General features: G+C 44.1%; 1 protein-coding gene across 5 annotated transcripts in view; it reads right to left on the bottom strand.

Annotated features, from left to right (window-relative positions):
* robo2 (roundabout, axon guidance receptor, homolog 2 (Drosophila)) overlaps positions 1 to 17,729 on the bottom strand; it is an 895,654-nt gene extending 877,925 nt beyond the window's left edge. For all 5 annotated transcript variants that reach the window (XM_060833859.1, XM_060833864.1, XM_060833863.1 and 2 more), the window contains exon 1: positions 17,646 to 17,729. In XM_060833859.1, coding sequence (XP_060689842.1) covers positions 17,646 to 17,721 — 76 coding nt within the window. In that variant the 5' untranslated portion in view covers positions 17,722 to 17,729. The remainder of the gene's footprint in view (positions 1 to 17,645) is intronic.
* Positions 17,730 to 19,111: the final 1,382 nt, after the last annotated feature.

Here is a 19,111-nt window from a genome sequence, read left to right as displayed (position 1 = left end):
CCCACAGTCCAAAGATGTGCGGGTCAGGTGAATTGGCCATGCTAAATTGCCCGTAGTGTTAAGTAAGGGGTAAATGTAGGGGTATGGGTGGGTTGCGCTTCGGCGGGTCGGTGTGGACTTGTTGGGCCGAAGGGCCTGTTTCCACACTGTAAGTAATCTAATCTAATCTGAATTTTTTCAAGTTTCACAATATCCTTCCTTATGAAAATGGCTGCAGTCCCAGCAGTGGTGGCGCTAGGGAGTCACAGACTAGCAGATCCCAGAGGTGAGCACTGCTCTCCCCAAGGGGACAGGAGGCAATTCAAGTCAATTAAAGGTCTAATGGACATTAAAAAGTTGCCACTGACCAAGCAGTGATGGGTTCACCTTTGAACTTTCAGATGTAAAATTCAGCCTTTAGTGTGAATCTAAGGTAAAGGAAGAGTTCTGTCTCATTCTAATACATAACAACACAATCACACAGTATTCAATTGTACAAAGAGTCAATAGATGTGAAGCTGGAAAAGCACAGCAGGTCAGACAGCATCTGAGGAGCAGGACAGTCAACATCGGCCCAAAACCCTTCATCAGGATTGTACAATCGTCTGATTGTATAAGACACAGTCTTCCTCCACAACAAGTTACCCTATCAGGGCATAAAACTTGATACAACAATCACTAACCATTATTCAATTAATTTTGATGTAACCTCCAAACAACTCTGCCTAAGATTGTCCCAAATATTTCAGTCTGCTCTGACTCTGCAATTGAATCACTTAATTATTTGTTTGTGGTAACATCCGGTGACCACCTTGCTCTGTCCAGGGTCTGTTCAGGACTCCTGAGGGAGATGCACACCGTTGCTCGTCCACGAAGGATTTGCAAATAGCAGAGAAACTGAGCCGCAGTCAACCGCCAGAAATGGAAGGGAGAAGATTAACTGTGTGCCTCACACAGATCTTCGCTGATACACAAATGAATCTGAGCCCCTGCACGTTCTGTCTGTGAGGTTTTCATTTCCTCAACAAGTGATCTTCACATTGGAAGTTGTATCTCCAGCTCAGTCCACCCATGAATGCAGTTGGGTACAACGTGGACACGCAAGAGATAAAAGAAAGAAAAAGGGTTACCTGGGCTCTGACTCAAACTGACATGAGAAGGTGTGCGGCTGACTGTGGTACTGACTGTGGTGCTGGTTGTGGGCAGTAACTGGAGCAGCTTCACTGTGAGATCCCGCACGCATGGAAGATCCATCTCAAGCGTTGCACTGTAGTAATAGTAGTCTGCAAGATCGCGAACACACTGACTTTCTTGCCAAGACAAACGTTTGCTATAGGACAATGTCCAAAGTCCTAGAAGTCAATAGTACAGATTACTCAGACAGGCCAGTCAACGTCCCCTGTTTACTGAATGAACAAATACAGCTCAATATTTCAACTAATGGAGATCCATTGCTGAACTTGGACATTAATTTGCCTGGAAAACATAATTACTATTTTCTCTGGAGCCAAGGAATGATTTTAAAGGGACCCGAGGGACAACATTTTCATCCTAAGGTGTATGGAACCAGCTGCCAGAGGAAGTAGTAGAGGCGTGTACAATTAAGGGATTTGAAAGACATTTAAACATGTACATGGGCAGGAAAGCAGTCACTGAAGGGTGGCATGCAAGGGCAGTAGGTGATGAGGAAAGCTAATGGCATGTGGACTCCATAGTGAGAGGATCTGTGTACTGGAGTAAGGATGTCTTGCTGCAGTTAAGTGAGGCCTTGGTGAGACCACACCTTGAGTATTATGTGTAGTTTTGGTCTTGTAGTCCAGGTAAGGACACTCTTGTTATTGAGGGAGGGAGTCCAACGAAAGTTCACCTGACTGATTCCCGGGATGGCAGGACTGACGTGGCGAAAGACTGGATTAACTGGACTTGTACTCACTGGAATTTTTAAAATGGGGGGAATGATCGAGGAAACATAAAATCCTCATGGGACTGGACAGACCAGATGCGGGAAGAATGTTCCCAATGTTGGGGAAGTCCAGACCTAGGGGTCACAGTCGAAGAATAAGGGGTACGACATTCAGGACTGAGAGGAGGAAGAATTTCTTCACTCAGAAAATTGTGAACATATGAAATTTTCTCCCACAGGAAGATGTTGGGACCAGTTCATTAGATAATTCAAGAGGGAGCTGGATGTGACTATTGCAGCTGAAGGGATCAAGAGGTAATGGAGAGAGAGCAGGAATAGGATATTAAGATTGCATGATCAGCCATGATTGTATTGAATAGTGGAGCAGGCTCGAAGGGCGGAATGGCCTACTCCTGCACCTATTTTCTTTGCTTCTATGAAGGGTTTGGAGGGATAAGGGCCAAACATAGGTAAATGGTACTAGCTCAGTTCAGGAAAATGGGTCAACATGGACAAATTGAGGCCTAAGAGTCTACTTCTATGTTGTATGACTCTATGACAGGGTCACTGTTTCAAAACAAGGGGTCACTCATTTACAACTGACATGAGGAGATGTTTTTCCATTGAGTCTCTTGAGACCTTTGGAAATCTCTTTCTTGAAAGATGGTGGAGGCAAAACCTTTCAAGATTTTTATATCAGAAGGGGACAGATTCTTGATAACCACTGGTGGGAGTGAACGGCTATGCGGGGTAGGCAGGTCATGTGGAATCACGGTTACACAGTCAGCTGCTCTCAACAATTCCCATGTGAAACTGGAATGTATCTTACAGGATTTGATGATTTCTTAATATGTAGATCACTGGAGAGGTCACATTTGGAACAGTACGTGTCTGTAAGTATAGTCATGGATCCAAAAAGTTTTGAAAGCAGGAATTTTGCAGATCCTTGTGTTTCACCACAAGCACAGTCTTATTCCACGGGTTACAATTGCCCTCTGAGATTGTTGTCATTGTTAGTTTGGAGAGTAAGTGACAGTGAGCTATTCAAACCACAGGATGCATAAGCAAAATCAAGCCACACCCTCATCCAATCTCCGCATTTCCACATCTTTCCTTCCTGGCTATTAACAACCAGGAGCAAAGAACGTAGTTAATACACTTCCTCCCTAACTCAGGATCTCCAAAGCCAACATCAGCTGCCTGTGCTAAGAAGGACCATGCATAGTATTACGGAATTGTTACAGTGCAGAATGAGGCCATTTGGACCATCTTGTCTGCACTGGTTCATTAAATGATCAAAAGTCCGTCTTTTGCTTTATCCACTTTCACATCATTTCCATCAAAATAATCATCCAATGTCCCTCTTAAAGGCTTCAATCAAACCTGCTCCCACCACCTTACCAGGCTGTGCATTCCAGACCCTAATGGTTTCTTAGGGGTTTTCTCATTCACTCTTGCATCTTTTGCAGGTAACTTCAAATCTCTTTTAGGAACAGGAATAATCACGCCCTATCTATTCTGCCTAGCCCACTCACGATTAAGAAAATTTCTATCAATTAAATTTGCAATCTCTTTCACTCCAAGGAGAACAGTCCTAATCTCAATTTATCCTCATCACTAAAGTTTCTCATTCTTGGAACCATTCCTGTAAACTGTAAACTAGTCCTTTTTGTCTGCAGTGAACTAAGGGGAGACAATAGCTAACCTATGGTGTGATGTTCATCTGTCTCTGGGTAAATATTTGGGGCTTCTATGTGCAGGACAATCAACAATTCATTGCATACAAAAGAACCCCCTAAAATGTCAATGTTAAGTGGAATGAAACATAGACAAGAAGCAAAACGTTCGGGTAGACTCACCATCTCCACCCTAAAGAGGCCACATCCAAAGTTCTTGGAATTAAGGGAATTCAAGTGATGAGATATGTAACAGTTTACACACTGCATCATCCCCATTTTTAATTTTACCCCCAGAGGCAAATCATCCAGATTGGAGGTAGAGCAAAGTATTTACGTCCTTCAATTCAATGTCACCATTTGGTGCCTAATGCCTTGTAAAAGTCTTCATGAACATCCTAAATATGCAGTACAGTTGCTCGTAGTATCTCTGTTACATTAAAGTGACCTTCCCTGAATTTTGGTCAGTTACCAATCTCCTTTCTGGACTTTGTCAGCTTCCCATCAGGAGCAAACAAAGAGGGGACAACTGGGCAACCCCACAATCCCATTTTCCTAAGTCAGACAAACAAGACGGAGTTCTGCATCCAGCGCCAATGGCAGTGCTCACATCCCTGTTACTAGGCTGTGTTAGACAGCAAATATGAACCCACTAAACATATCAAAGACTGGAGAGACTTCCAAATAACAGATTATCTTAGTCTTCTGCTTATATTCAGAAAATAAGAAATAAAAGCAAGAACCGTGGGCGGCACGGTGGCACAGTGGTTAGCACTGCTGCCTCACAGCGCCTGAGACCCGGGTTTAATTCCCACCTCAGGCGACTGACTGTGTGGAGTTTGCACGTTCTCCCCGTGTCAGCGTGGGTTTCCTCCGGGTGCTCCGGTTTCCTCCCACAGTCCAAAGATGTGCGGGTCAGGTGAATTGGCCATGCTAAATTGCCCGTAGTGTTAGGTAAGGGGTAAATGTAAGGGTATGGGTGGGTTTCGCTTCGGCGGGTCGGTGTGGACTTGTTGGGCCGAAGGGCCTGTTTCCACACTGTAAGTCTAATCTAAGTCTAATCTAAAAACAGGTCACACGACCCTTTGAGTCTGCCCTGCCATTCAGTACGATCATATTCGATCTTCTAAATCAGCTTTACTTTCTAATGTTCCCTGAGGCACCAAAATTCTCTCTAAAGATTTATACCCATCAGAATGGAGAAAATGTTTCCTCACTTCAGTTCTAAATGATGTGCTCATAATCCTGAGATTATATCCCCCATGTTCTGGACTCTGGGAACAGCCTTTCAGTGATGACACCGTCAAGCCTCTCAATAGTTTTATGCATTTCAACAAGGTCACCCGTTAATTCTTACAAACTCCGAAAGGGCCCCACTTACTCATCTGTCTATCGTGGGACCCAATCCTCACTGGACTGCCTTCAATGTAAATATATGTTTCCTTAGTTGCAGAAATAGACAGCATTGCAGATGTGGACAGGTCTTCAACAGTTGGGACAATAAAGAGCAACATGTTATTTACCTTCCTAACTGGTTGTTTCACCTGCAAGTTAACTCAGCTGTCCTCCCGCTTGAGGACACATCAGTTTTTATGAATATCAGCACCATGGAGGTCAATGCTGCACACCTTTACACCAGGACAGATATAAATAAAAATTACATTGAGAAATGCAAGAAATAGAATATCAACATTGTGCCAAATGCAGATTCTCAATGCTCCCCATCAGAAAGAACCTGGATCTAAGTTCTTTTCCACAAGGAGCTTCAATCACTGCATTCTACTTCCAACAATTCCATCTCCATTTGGGAAAAGCTCCATCTGCAGCTTTGCTCCCAATGCCAGGTGAATGAGCAATGTGTCAATCAACGACGTGTCTATGGTCCTAGGCAGGAATTTGTTAGATGGTGCAACATGGACAGACAACAAGGAAAAGAGAGAAAATGGTTACCTGGGCTCTGACTCAAAGTGAAAGGAAGAGATGTGCAACTGACTGTGGTACTGACTGTGGTGCTGGTTGTGGGCAGTAACTGGAGCATCCTCTCCGCAAGATCCTTTGCACATGGGACATCCATGTTATACCTCATATTGTAACGTGTATAAGTACGATGGTAATGTAAAAGCTTCTTGACACAGTTCCTTTCTTTCCAGGACAATCGTCTGTTAAAGCCCAATTTCAGAAGTCCTAGAAGTCAACAGTACAGATTACTCATGGAATGATTCTGAGAAGTTCTGGGCTTTGCCTTTACTCTAAGACAGCTGATAAAGCTAATTGCCAATAATCATTAATCCAGATCCTGGGAAATCATTATTTAATTCCTATGCGCAACGCCTGAAGAAAAGCCTATGACTTTTTCATCTCTTACAAATATACACATGAATTGCAACTGGCATAAGACAGCATCTAGTTCATGAATGGTATCACGAGATGGCACATAGAGCCCACATGCACAAAGAGGAAGCTGGTATTCGTTAAAAATGTTTATAATCACTGCAACCAGTGAGAGCTTGCCAAACGAAGTGAGAAAACTATCATTTCTATTACCACTCGTGGGCGGCACGGTGGCACAGTGGTTAGCACTGCTACCTCACAGCGCCAGAGACCCGGGTTCAATTCCCGACTCAGGCGACTGACTGTGTGGAGTTTGCGCGTTCTCCCTGTGTCTGCGTGGGTTTCCTCCGGGTGCTCCGGTTTCCTCCCACAGTCCAAAGATGTGCAGGTTAGGTGAATTGGCCATGCTAAATTGCCCGTAGTGTTAGGTAAGGGGTAAGTGTAAGGGTATGGGTGGGTTGCGCTTCGGCGGGTCAGTGTGGACTTGTTGGGCCGAACGGCCTGTTTCCACACTGTAGGTAATCTAATCTAATCACTTTGAACTTTGACTGGAAAATTAGCCTGACCTCGGTCATGGATAAGATCCTGGAATCCATTGTGAATGATGAGAATTTTGAATACCCCAGAAGTGAATGTAAATTAGCATGGTTTCATCATGGGGAACTCTTGCCTGACAAATCTTCTTGAATTTTTTTGTGGAAGTAACATGCAGATTAGACCAAGGAGAGCCAATGGATGTTATTTACCTGGATTTTAAGAAGGCCTTTGACAAGATGCTGCACAGGAGGCTATTGAGTAAGATAAGGGTCCATGGTGTCAGAGGCAAGGTGCTGGCATGGACAGAAGCATGGCTGTCTGGCAGAAAGCAGGGAGTGGGGGTGAAAGGGTCCTCCTTAGGATGGCAGCTGCTGCGAAGTAGTGTTCCACAAGACTCAGTGTTGGGACCACAACTTTTCACTTTATGTATTAACAATCGAGAGGAAGAAACTGAGGGCATTCTGGGTAGGTTTGCAAAGTTAGGTAGAGGGACAGGTAGCATTGAAGAAGTGTGGAGGCTGCATAAGAATTTAGACAGGTTAGGAGAGCGGGCAAAGAAGTGGCAGATGGAGTAGAACATGGGAAAGTGTGAGGTCATGTACTTTGGTGGAAGAATAGAGGCATGGACTACTTCCTAAATGGTGGGAAAAATCCAGAAGTTTAAAGTGCAAAGAGATTTGGGAGTTCTAGTCGAAGATTCTTTCATGGTAAACTTGCAAGTTGAATCAGTAATGAGAAAGGCAAATGCAATGATGGCATTAATTGTGCGAGGACTTGAATATAAAAGCAGGGATGTACGTCTGAGGCTCTGTAAGGTTCTGGTCAGACCGCATTTGGAGCATTGTGCACAGTTTTGGGCCCCATATCTCAGGAAGGACGTATTAGCCCTGGGATGTGTTCAGAGGAGATTCACGAAAATGGTCTCAGGAATGAAAAAATTAATATATGGGAACTGTTTGAGGATCTGGGTCTATACTGGGTCAATGGAGTTTAAAAGGATGAGGGGGATCTAATTGAAACAGACAGAATACTGAATGGTCTGGACAGTGGAGATGATGGGAAGATGTTAGTATTGGTTGGAGAGACTAGGACCCAGGGGCACAGCCTTAGACTAAAAGAAAGTCCTTTAAGAACAGAGAAGAGGAGAAACATCTTCAGCCAGAGAGTGGGGAATCTGTGGAATTCACTGCCACAGAAGGCTGTGGAGGCCAGGTCATTGAGTATAGTTAAGACTGAGATAGATAGGTTCTTGAGTATCAACGGGATCAAGGGTTACAGGGAGAAAGCAGAAGAACAGGGTTGAAAAATATGTCAGGAGAAAGTGAGGACTGCAGATGCTGGAGATCAGAATCAAGAATGTGGTGCTGGAAAAACACAACAGGTCAGGCAGCATCCGAGGAGCAGAGAGTCGACCTTTCAGGCAAAAGCCTTTGGGCATTCCTGATGAAGGGCTTATGCCTGAAACGTCAATTCTCCTGCTTCTTGGATGTTGCCTGACCTGCTGTGCTTTTCCAGCACCACATTCTCGATTCTGAAAAAAAAATCAACCATGATTATGTGGTAGAGCAGACACGATGGGCTGAATGGCCTAATTTCTGTTCCAATATCCCATGGCCTTACAGACAGGGTGAATGCAGGAAAGATGGTCCAGATAATCGGGGAGTCCAGAACCAGGAGGGTCACAGTCTAAGGATACGGGATGAGCCATTGAGGACTGAGATGAGGGGAATGTCTTCCCTCAGAGACTGGAGAGCCCATGGAAATCTCTGCCACAGAAAGCAGTTGAGGCCAATACATTGAATATTTTCAAGAAAGAATTCGATGTTATTCTTAGGGCTAAAGGAATCAAAGAGTATGGGGAGAAAGCAGGAACATGGGACTGATTTGGATGATCAGTCATGATCATATTGAACGGAGGATCAGTTTCAGAGGGCCGAATGGCCTACTCCTATTCCTATTTTCTATGTTTCTGTATATCATGCAATCATGGAATCTCATAGCACAGGATAACCTAACCATTATGACACTGCTGGTGATCTTTTTTTTAGATTACTTACAGTGTGGAAACAGGCCCTTCGGCCCAACAAGTCCACACCGACCCGCCGAAGCGCAACCCACCCATACCCCTACATTTTACCCCTTACCTAACACTACGAGCAATTTAGCATGGCCAATTCACCTGACCCGCACATCTTTGGACTGTGGGAGGAAACCAGAGCACCCGGAGGAAACCCACGCAGACACAGGGAGAACGTGCAAACTCCACACAGTCAGTCGCCTGAGTCATCTTGTACAAAACCTGCCCAAATGATGACTATGTGACCCTGTCAATTATTGTAAAAACCCATTTGGTTCCTTAATGTCCTTTGGGGAAGGAAAACAGCTCTCCTCACTTGGTTTGCCCTCTAGATGACTCCAGACCCACAGCAATTTCTTGGAGAAATCAGGGATTGACACTAAACACTGGCCTTGCAAGTCATGCCCCATTCCCTTAATTAATTTGCAATTACATTCACAAACTCTAAAGTTCAGCAGAAAAGCAAAGGGACAGAGAGTATTTACTGAGGCTCTGCAGTTAGAGTCACAGAGGTCGACAACACAGACCCTTAAGCCCCTCAAGTCTGCTCCAGTCAAGAACAACCACTCTAATTTCCACTTCCTTCTCATGTTGAAAAGTGTGGGATCAGGCAGCATCTAAGGAGCAGGAGAGTCAATGTTTCAGGCAGAAGCCCTTCATCAACTTTGCTGATGAAGAGTTTAGACCCGAAACGTCGATTCCCCTGCTCCTCGGATGCTGCCTGATCGGTTGTGCTTTTCCAGCGCCACACTCTTTGAATCTGATCTCCAGCATCTGCAGTCCTCACTTCCTTCATTCTCAAAACTTGCACTCGTGATGTCACAATGTTTAAGCCGAATTGGTTGAAGAGACACCCAGGCGTTTGTCCTTTTGACTCAGATCCCTGACACCAAACTTTTCTTCCCTGTGTCAATTCTCACGCGTATTGTCAGTAGCTCCCCACACAAAACCGTGACAGGGCAAGCCAGAACTAAAGGCACTTTTAAAGAACTGCTACGCCATCTCCTTCAGGAAATTCCAGCACAAAGTAATTTTGATAGATTGTATTGCAAAGACAGAAGTCAGTGATCACATGTGGCTTATCAATGCTCAACCAATCTCCTTTCTGAATAGGGAGAAACACAGAAATATAGAATATAGAAACAAACAGGCCATTCAGCCCTTTGAGCCTGCTCCACTATTCAGTCAGATTAGGACTGACCCTGTGTCTCATTGCTGTACTCCAATGCTTTCCCCATTACCCCTTGATGCCTTTAGTGTCTGGAAATCTATCTCTCCCTTCTTGAATGTACTCAGTGACTCGGCTTCCCCCCATATTCTGTGATAGAGAATCTCACAGTTTCATCACATTCTGAGGGAAGAAATTCCCTTTCCTCTCAGTCTGAAATGGCCTACCATTTATCCTGAGACTGTGGCCCCTTGATCAGGCCAGGGGAACACACAATCCCAGCATCCAGTCTGTCCAGCCCAATCAGAATTGCATACATCTCACTGAGATTCCCTCTCATTCTTTAAAATTCCAATTTCATATAGTAGATCCAGTCTCTCGTCGTGCAATAACACCATGGCTTGGAGGTTAGCACTTTTACCTCACAGTGCCAAGGACCTGGGTTCGATTCCAGCCTCAGGTGAATGTCTCATTCTCCCCGTGTCTGTGTGGGCTCCCTCCGGGTGCTCCAAGTTCCTCTCACAATCCAAAGATGTGCAGATTAGATGGATTGGCCAATAGGAAATTGCCCATAGTGTCCCTCTCACAATCCAAAGATGCGCAGGTTAGATGGATTGGCCATAGGAAATTGCCCATAGTGTCCAGCGATGTGCAAACTAGGTGGATTAACCATGCCGAAATGCAGAGCTTGAAGAACAGTGTAGGGGAGTGGATCTGAGTGGGATGACCGTCAGAAGGCCAGTGTGGATACAATGGACCCAATGGCTTCAATGTAGGAATTTTATGAAAAACCTGCCAAGCCAGGAATCAGCGTGGGAAACCTTAGCTGCACCCCGTCTCTGGAGAGAGTATCCTTTCTCAAGGAAAGAGCCACTAAAGTGGTAGCAAGGTGGGACATGGAGACTGAGAAAGTAACTGACCCCATAGCAATATAGAACATGTCAGGTAGAAGACAGCACCATGTAGGCTCAAAGGTTTTACATCAAAGCATCTACTCAACAGCTAACCCTTTGTCTCAGACTGTCATTGAGCCCTGTTAAACTCAATGAAATGTGTCCTAATTGACACGGGCGCAAAGTTTTTTTTAAACAAGTTTAGCTTTAAAGTCGATCCAGTTGCAACAGAGACACAATACAACAGAATTTTACACATTGCAGTGGGGTGAGGTTAGGGGGAATGAAGGGGCTATGGAGCGTTGGGGTGGAGTAGGGGTATGGCACATGACTCTCAAATAGGACTCAGATTTTGACCCCATGAGAAATTGCGTAGTCGAAGGACCAGAAAAGACCCTGCAATCCACTGATGGGTCCCAAAAATCCAATTCCCTCAGCTCCCATCCCTGCAGACACTGACCCAAACAATCAACTACACCTTTCACATTCATGTGCCCATGTAGAATCTCTTCCGAACAATGATTGCACTTGCAATTGGTCACTAAGCCTGAAGTGTGTTGACAGATTCCTTCTTAATTTCACCTCAGACCTGCTTCTGCAGTGGGTTGAAGCCTTGAAACTTTCATCTCGGTACTTTTAATGTATTTTATTTTCTTTATTTTCTCATAAGAGACCCAGTACAACCCATGGACAAAACCAACATCATCTACAAAATTCCATGCAAGGACTGCCACAAACACTACGTAGGACAAACAGGAAGAAAGTTAGCCACCAGGATACACGAACACCAGCTAGCCACAAAAAGACACGACCCCCCCTCTCCCTCGTAGCCCTACACATGGATGAAAAAAAACGCCATTTCGACTGGGACAACACATCTATCCTGGCACAGGCTAAGCAAAGACATGCCAATTCCTAGAGGCCTGGCACTCCAACCACCACGCCATAAACAAACACATAGATCCAGATGCCATCTATCAACCCCTCAGAAAACGAACAGGAAATGACATCACCACAAACCCCAGGAACCCCATCCAGGAGAAAGATATAAATAGAAAGCAGGAGACAACAGCTTCGCTGTTGATGAGGTTGGAGAAGAGAAGGTTTAGGGGAGATCTGATAGAAGTGTATAAGATGATTAGGGGTTTAGATAGGGTAGATACTAAGAACCTTTTACCGCTAATGGAGTCAGGTGTTACTAGGGGACATAGCTTTAAATTAAGGGGTGGTAGGTATAGGACAGATGTTAGGGGTAGATTCTTCACACAGCGGGTTGTGAGTTCATGGAATGCCCTGCCCGTATCAGTGGTGAACTCTCCTTCTTTATGGTCATTTAAGCGGGCATTGGATAGGCATTTGGAAGTTATTGGGCTAGTATAGGCTAGGTAGGATTCGGTCGGCGCAACATCGAGGGCCGAAGGGCCTGTACTGCGCTGTATCCTTCTATGTTCTATGTTCTATGTTCACTTGGAGGTCGCCACTGATGATGTTACCGAGCCAGGTAATGAAACGTCTGGATATCAAACCTACAGCTCAGCGAGCAAACCTACACCCTAAACCTCAACCTGAGCTACAAACCTTCACAAACCTTGCGGGGTTTTGATATCACTGGTAAAAGGTTAGTAATTGCCCATCCCAAATTGCCCTTGAACTCAGTGGCTTACTCGGCCATTTCAGAGAGCAGTTACAAGTTACAAGCAGTTACATTGCTGTTGGTATGGAGTCACGAGTAGGCCAGACCTGGTACAGTTGTCGGATTTCCCTCTGTAAAAGATTCTAGTGTACCGGAGACAACTGAGAATAATTGTCATTGTCACCATGATTAAAATGAAATTTCACTTGCTGATTTATTCCTTGAATTTAACACTGAACAGAAATTTTGATGGTATTTGAACGCATGTCCCCAGAGCTTTACATCTCTGGGTCATTCTTCCAGTGACATTATCATTTTGTTATTGTCTACCCTGCCATTTCCAGCCCCAAATTATTCTTAAACGCCAACAATATCACCCTTTTCCTGACTCCCTCTCTCTTAAACCATCAAATTATTTGAGCTCTCTGTAATAGGCAGCTGCAAGATAATTGACAGAATTCTCCCCTCCACATAGTTGTGAGGGAGGTGGTGGGAGGGACAGGTGATAGCTGGGTTAGTGTGCCAGGAACAGGGGTGAGAGAAAACCCACCCTTTTTCCTCCATCCTCAGAAAATAGGTTCTGGGTGGGAAGCTTCACGGTCAGGTATCCATGTCCGGCCAGCTATCAAGCTCTTTACACGGCTAGCTAACAATCACTTCAGGATCTCATCCTGCTGGGCTGCAATTATTTTGACTCCAAGTGGGAGGAGAAGGAACCAGATGATTGACTGTAAAAGTAACATCCCCTGGGGTGGGGTCTCTCAACCATGTGCAAGATCGAGTGACTGGATCCGGGAGAGATGGTGGGGGGAGGAGGCGGTTTCAGAAATTCACCCCCCTCGCTCCCTCTCCCCATGATTCCCAAACTCAGATCTTCGCTCAGGCACCACCAAACTTTCCAAGGGGGTGACCCTCATTTGTGGGTCTAGCCTCTGTTGTAGTGGTGCCAGGTTCTGGAGATGCTCCCTCCAACTGCCCAACCAATGAATAGGACTCCCAAACAGGGTACATCATCACACATGGGCTGCCTGACTGGTGTATAATGCATCACGCTTCCTGACTGAAGTTGGCTTCTCCATTAAAATTCCTCACTTTCAGGATTTAGTCCAACAATGGGAAACTTCTGGCCATTATTGTTTTGATTCCTCTCCTCTGCTTCCAGCCCTTAAATATTTTCGGTATTTCTCTTCAAAAAGTACACAGTTTGCCAAAAAAGTTGAACCTTAGATACGTCACCTCTACATTTTAGCTGTAAAACAGGCACAAGTCCCACTGATAGAGGGGTGAGATACAGTGTACCCAATCTATGCTGGCATTAGCAACTTGTGAGGGATCCCTTTCACCAGGACTCCTGTCCAGTCACCTCCACCAAACACCACGATCCTTACATTTGTATATGTGGAGTCTAACTCTTGAAAGGTCTCATGGAGAAATCTGATGTTTGCAATTCTGGCGTCTCAGGGTTCTTCACTGAGAGTAAAAGTAAACTAAAAGTAAACATTCGCTCTAGAGGTAGAGGTACTTCTTGGGGAGGTGGGGATGTAATACTTATGTACAGCGTTCCTTCTAATTTTCTTCCAGGATGTTTAGCTATCTGAGGACAATGCGCGACAGTGGGTTCTAGAGCCAGAGGTTGATGCTGCATTCAGTGTGACCATGCCAAACTTGGAGAGGTTGCTTGGACAGCTTAGAGGGAATGTTAATCTCACTGAGTGAGTAAATGCAGAAATCCAGGCCAATTCTCTGGGTCTGTGGTTCAACTCTCACCTTGGCAGATGGCAAATTAAATTCAATTAAAAACAATTGGGATTAAAAGCTGGTTGAATAGCGACCAGGTAACCACTGTCAATTGTCGCAAATGAATGTCCTTTAAGGATGGATGTGTTTACCTGCTCAGGCCCACACATGACTGCAAACCAACACCACTGAGTCTTAACGGCCCTGTTAAATACACTAGCAATCTAGACAGCTCAAAGGCCATTAGAGATGGACAAAAAATGTCAGGTAGAGGTGGGTACTGCAGGTGCTAGAGATTAGAGTCAAGATTAGAGTGGTGCTGGAAAAGCACAGCAGGTCAGGCAGCATCCGAGGAGCAGGAAAATCGATGCTTCAGCCCTTCATCAGGAAGAAATGCTCGCCCAGCTAGTGACATCCACATCCTATGCATACGATCGAAAATGTTCCTCTGGCCTCCTGATTTGGAGGTCACTTGGTCACAGAGCTCCGAGTGTCTAAAAGAAAATGATTTCAGAACAACCTCGGTTTTCCGAACATCAGTTATCTGAAGTTTGGATTATCCAAACAAGATCTCAAGTTCTCTGTGCACACATTTAAATTGAAATAGGAAAATTCTATTCCTCATCCATTTAATGCATTATTTTGTAAATCTGAACAGGAATATAGATGCAAATATGCTTTAGTAAGAAATTAACTTCAAATATATACTCGAGACGTGACGTCAGAGTTAAGTCTTACACTTTTTATAAAAAGGCTCTCTGATACCTATTGTCCCTGAGAATACACAAGAACGACATATGTGCGAGCCCAAGTTCTGTACTCTAACAGCAAGATTCCCTCACAACATTAAACTCACCCTGCTTTCTAAACCCAACAATTTTTTTTCCTTAGCTCATTCTCCAGAGAATTAAGTCAAAAAATGCACGTGCACTTTTCATTTCCATTGCTTTTTCCTCCCATTATCCTATGACAATTAATTTTTTACAAACAAAAAGTAAATTCAATATCTTTCAGCTGACAAGAAAATTTAATGTAACTTTTGTTTGATGGGGGAGAGCACATCATAGTGAGTTAGCACACGTGAAAATAAACAGGAGGGAAACCTGACAGGAGGAAACACAAGGAAAGCATCACCCCCTAGAAACAAAATTGGTGAGAGGAAGGAAACGGAACTCAGCGAAAACATCTTCCCCCTCTCTCTCTCGTGGTCCCCCTGTATTTTGCTCCTCTCTTTCTCTATTAGGGCTCAGCGGTTGCTAAGGAAGGAGGGAGAACACTTAGTTAGTCTGAACGGTGGGACAACACCGAGCAGAAAGATGCTGGCTTCTGTCAAGGACCAGGATAAAACCAAGGAAAATGTCAGTGAGAAACGTCAAACTCGAGCCAAAAAGTGATTTTATTTGTAAACCATCATGAATTTTTAAGCAATATCCAGTATGTGTATGCATTTTATTGAGTGAATGAAATAAAAACTCTGTAATCATGTTTTTTTACATAATTATGCTCAGTATGGCTTCCTTTGTTTATGATCTGATCAGTTATCTGAACAAAATACTTCCTCCTCATCTCATTTGGATAATTGAGGTTGTTTTGTACACCCTTTGTCTTGCCAAGACAATAATCTGCTTTGAAGCAAAGTCCTAGAAGTCAATGATATGGATTACCATAGACTTCACCAAAGATCCTTAGACAGCACCTTCCAAACCCACGACCACTTCCATCGAGAAGGACAAGGGTAGCAGATACATGGAAACACCAGCAAGTTCCCCTCCAAGCCACTTACCATCATGACCTGGAAATATATCACCGTTCCTTCACTGTTGCTGGGTCAAAGCCCTGGATTCCCTCCCTAAGGGCATTGTGGGTCAACTTACAGTACATGGACTGCAGCAGTTCAAGAAGGCAGGTCACTCCCACCTTCTCAAGGGGCAATTAGGGACAGGCAATAAACGTTGGCCCAGCCAGTGACATCCACATCCAATGAATGAATAAAAGAAACTTAAACAAGACTCTTGTATACTTCCCAGTCAGTACATATTTTTAATTTTCAGAAGGCACACGATGCATGAATTGAGACAATTAATGTCAAGTAAAGTATTAAACCACGTGGAATCCTATCCAAATCCATTCACACCCAGTGTCTATGGGGTTCGAACTCGATGATGAGCAGAGATAAAGTTTTGGCTAATTTTCTCAGCTTAAGATATCCCCCTCTGGCTTCATGTAGGTGCACAGAAATGCTTCAGAAATTGAGAACTTTAGCAGAAGGACAAGTCTTTGAAAAAGGTAAGATGTAATAGATCGAATGGTGAAGACACCATTGGATCTCCTCACTGCAATCGAATCAGGAAACAAGTCACAGAATTCTAAAATCGCTAACTCAGATAAACGTGCATCACATCACGAAACTGTGGTCTATGTTCAAATGGTAAAAACACTCCACTTTCAAATGAAGAAAACTTTCACGTTCTGTTACAATGAGCATCCCAACAGGTAACGCTTACTGGCATAGCTTCAAGTTCAGTTCCCAGGAAAAGCTTTGCAACCTGAAAGGTGCTACACAAATGCAAATATTGCTGATTCCCCAGCACAGGACTTTTTCCATCATTGTAAATTAGTCAATACCATCAAGTGCAATCTGTTTTCCTCTCTTCACTTTTTTGCACCAGAACAAATAACCCAGCAGTGGAGAGATGTATGTTGTGAAAGCAAGACTGCATCAAGCATGTCAACACACAAGACTGATCAGATCACTTGACAGGTAGAGATTAATAGTAAAAATGTACAACATCCACCTTTTGTAGTCAGTCAATCTTTCTTCATCACACAAATTCCCCTATTACAGTGAGAAACAGAAAGGGAAAGTCATTAGTGCTGTTAAGAGATTAACTTTGATGGAACAACTGAACAGTCCCAGATGACTATTTGCTTTGGAATTGAATTTGTTCCAAATATTAATGGCCTGTCTTTTATTCAACGGCTTCACTCAAATCCAGTGTTATCAGCAATATACAAATGAGGATCGTGTAGTGTATAACAGGAACAATTTAACTTGAGTTCCATCACAGTCAGAGCAGCTGTTCCACATTCTTTGCCACATGAGGAAATTTGGAATATACCAGCAAGATTCCCAAGCTGCATTAGCCAGGTAGCCTGACTGGCAGCATCCATGGCAAGGTGAGTGTAAACCCAAAAACTCTGTCACGTTAAACAAGTACTCCCTTCCCTTCTTCAAAGCAGCCTGAGGTTAATGCGTGCTCAATTAATTGCCCAAAACGAACAGCCCAGAAACTGGCCATTCAGCCCAACAGGTCGGTGTTCATCTTCAAATGAATCTTCTCCCACCTTATATTCTCTGACCTTATTAGCTCGATATTATCGACCCATTTCCCTCATGTGTTCATGCAGTTTTACTTTATATGTACTTTCTCTATTCATTTCATTTAGCTCACACAACACCGAGCCTCACGCTCTCTGGGTGAAGACATTTCTCTTGAATGCTTCCTTCAATTTGAGTGGCCACTTCACATTTCTAGCCCCTAGCTCGAGTCTAAGTGGGAAAAAAAAATCTTTCCTCTTCTGTCCACAACGTGAACTGCTTCATGACTCTCAAATGCCCCTGAGGGGTTAGTTAACCAATCAACAAGCCATCAGAAAGCCACTGGCCTAACACTGGCAAAATACAGACACAAGGAGAATGCAAAGATTTACCTGTGGGATCAGTCAGGATGAGAGGTAGGGTAGTGCTTTCTGTGGTACAGGTGGTTGTGGTGGTTGTGGTATGCATTTGGTATATCTTTGCCACGAGGTCCTGCACACATGGAAGATCCATATCAAAGTCTCTACTGTAGGAATGGTAGCTTAAAAGATTGCGGATACAAAACTTCTCTTTCCAAGACAAACGTCTTCTACGTAATAGTTCAAAAAGTCCTGGAAGCCAACAATACAAGTTTACTAAGGCGTTGTCCACGCACAAACCACCTTTGTGACTAAGTGGGCGAGGGGTATTTAAATGGGTAAAGATTTCATAAGACACTTACGCTGCACACAGAAGATTCAGGGAAATGGTGACAATGGCCAATTAAGTATATTTGGGAGTTGGAAAGAAGGCATGAAAAGCTAAAGAATGACGACAGGGAAAGGAGGGGAGAGGGTGGATCAAATTGCATGCAGTCAAAAGTCACACAAGATCAGGTTATAGTCCAACAGATTTCCAAATAAACCTGTTGGACTGTAACGTGGTACTGTGTGATTTTTAACTTTGTCCACTCCAGCCCAACACTGGCTTCTCCTCATCAAATTACATAAAGCAGTTTCAGCTCAACTTGCAAAGAAAAGGCAGGAGGAAATTTAGGGGGTGAGTTTCAATGGGCTGAGCAGGTGAAACAGAAAACCCCTTTGGTGGCATTAGTTGAGAACCTGGGGTCTACTTTCAAATCTTGAATCTCTTTTCGGTGTCTGGACAGTCTGGACAGTCTGTAGTCTGCTACAATGGACACTGAATGGCAGGTTGAGGAAGGTAAAGTCTTGAATCGTTATTGCCTGTCACCTGGGGATGAATCATGTGGGGTGGAAATAAAGAAAAGTGCTTCACCAGGGTCCTGGGAAAGAAAAGAGTAGGTGATAGGTTGAGGAGAGACAGAGAGTTTCAGAGGGGGAGACAGCCCTTGTTTGGATATTTCTACATTTGTAAGGCTTCCTGCAGCACTATCCACATACACAAATGGCAAACGTATCTTTTAACTGCTCTGCTTTTAACCTCCAACATGTTTTAGTGAGCAGAGTGGATCCCCTACTGAATCAACGTTAGAAAGCTTTTAGGGATCAGGCTGACATTGTTGAAGTCCAATTTTAACATGTTAGAGAAGCTGCTGATGGTTTTAAAAAAGGTCCAGTTAAACAGATGGCAGATGCTGACTGTGTAAACACGATTTGTCCCTCCCATCTCCTCTCCCTTTCTCATCTCTTGTTCCAGCTGAGCTGGTTCACCCACGATGGGTGGAAATCCCTGTGCACTTTCATGACTGGTTCTTCACAGCTGGTTGGATTGTAATCCAGAAAGGTGGACAGATTGGAATGGTGAGTGGCAGGAGTCATCGATGTGACAGGGAAGCAGAGGAATCGAGAGACATGGGTACAAGGGGTAAGTTGGCAAGGCAGTGGACTGCGCTGCAACA

Source organism: Hemiscyllium ocellatum, chromosome 12 (assembly GCF_020745735.1).
Source record: "Hemiscyllium ocellatum isolate sHemOce1 chromosome 12, sHemOce1.pat.X.cur, whole genome shotgun sequence".
In the NCBI taxonomy this organism is placed as follows: Eukaryota; Metazoa; Chordata; class Chondrichthyes; order Orectolobiformes; family Hemiscylliidae; genus Hemiscyllium; species Hemiscyllium ocellatum.
The sequence above is the reverse complement of the archived record's forward strand: the minus strand, read 5'-3'. Positions and strand labels throughout refer to the sequence as shown.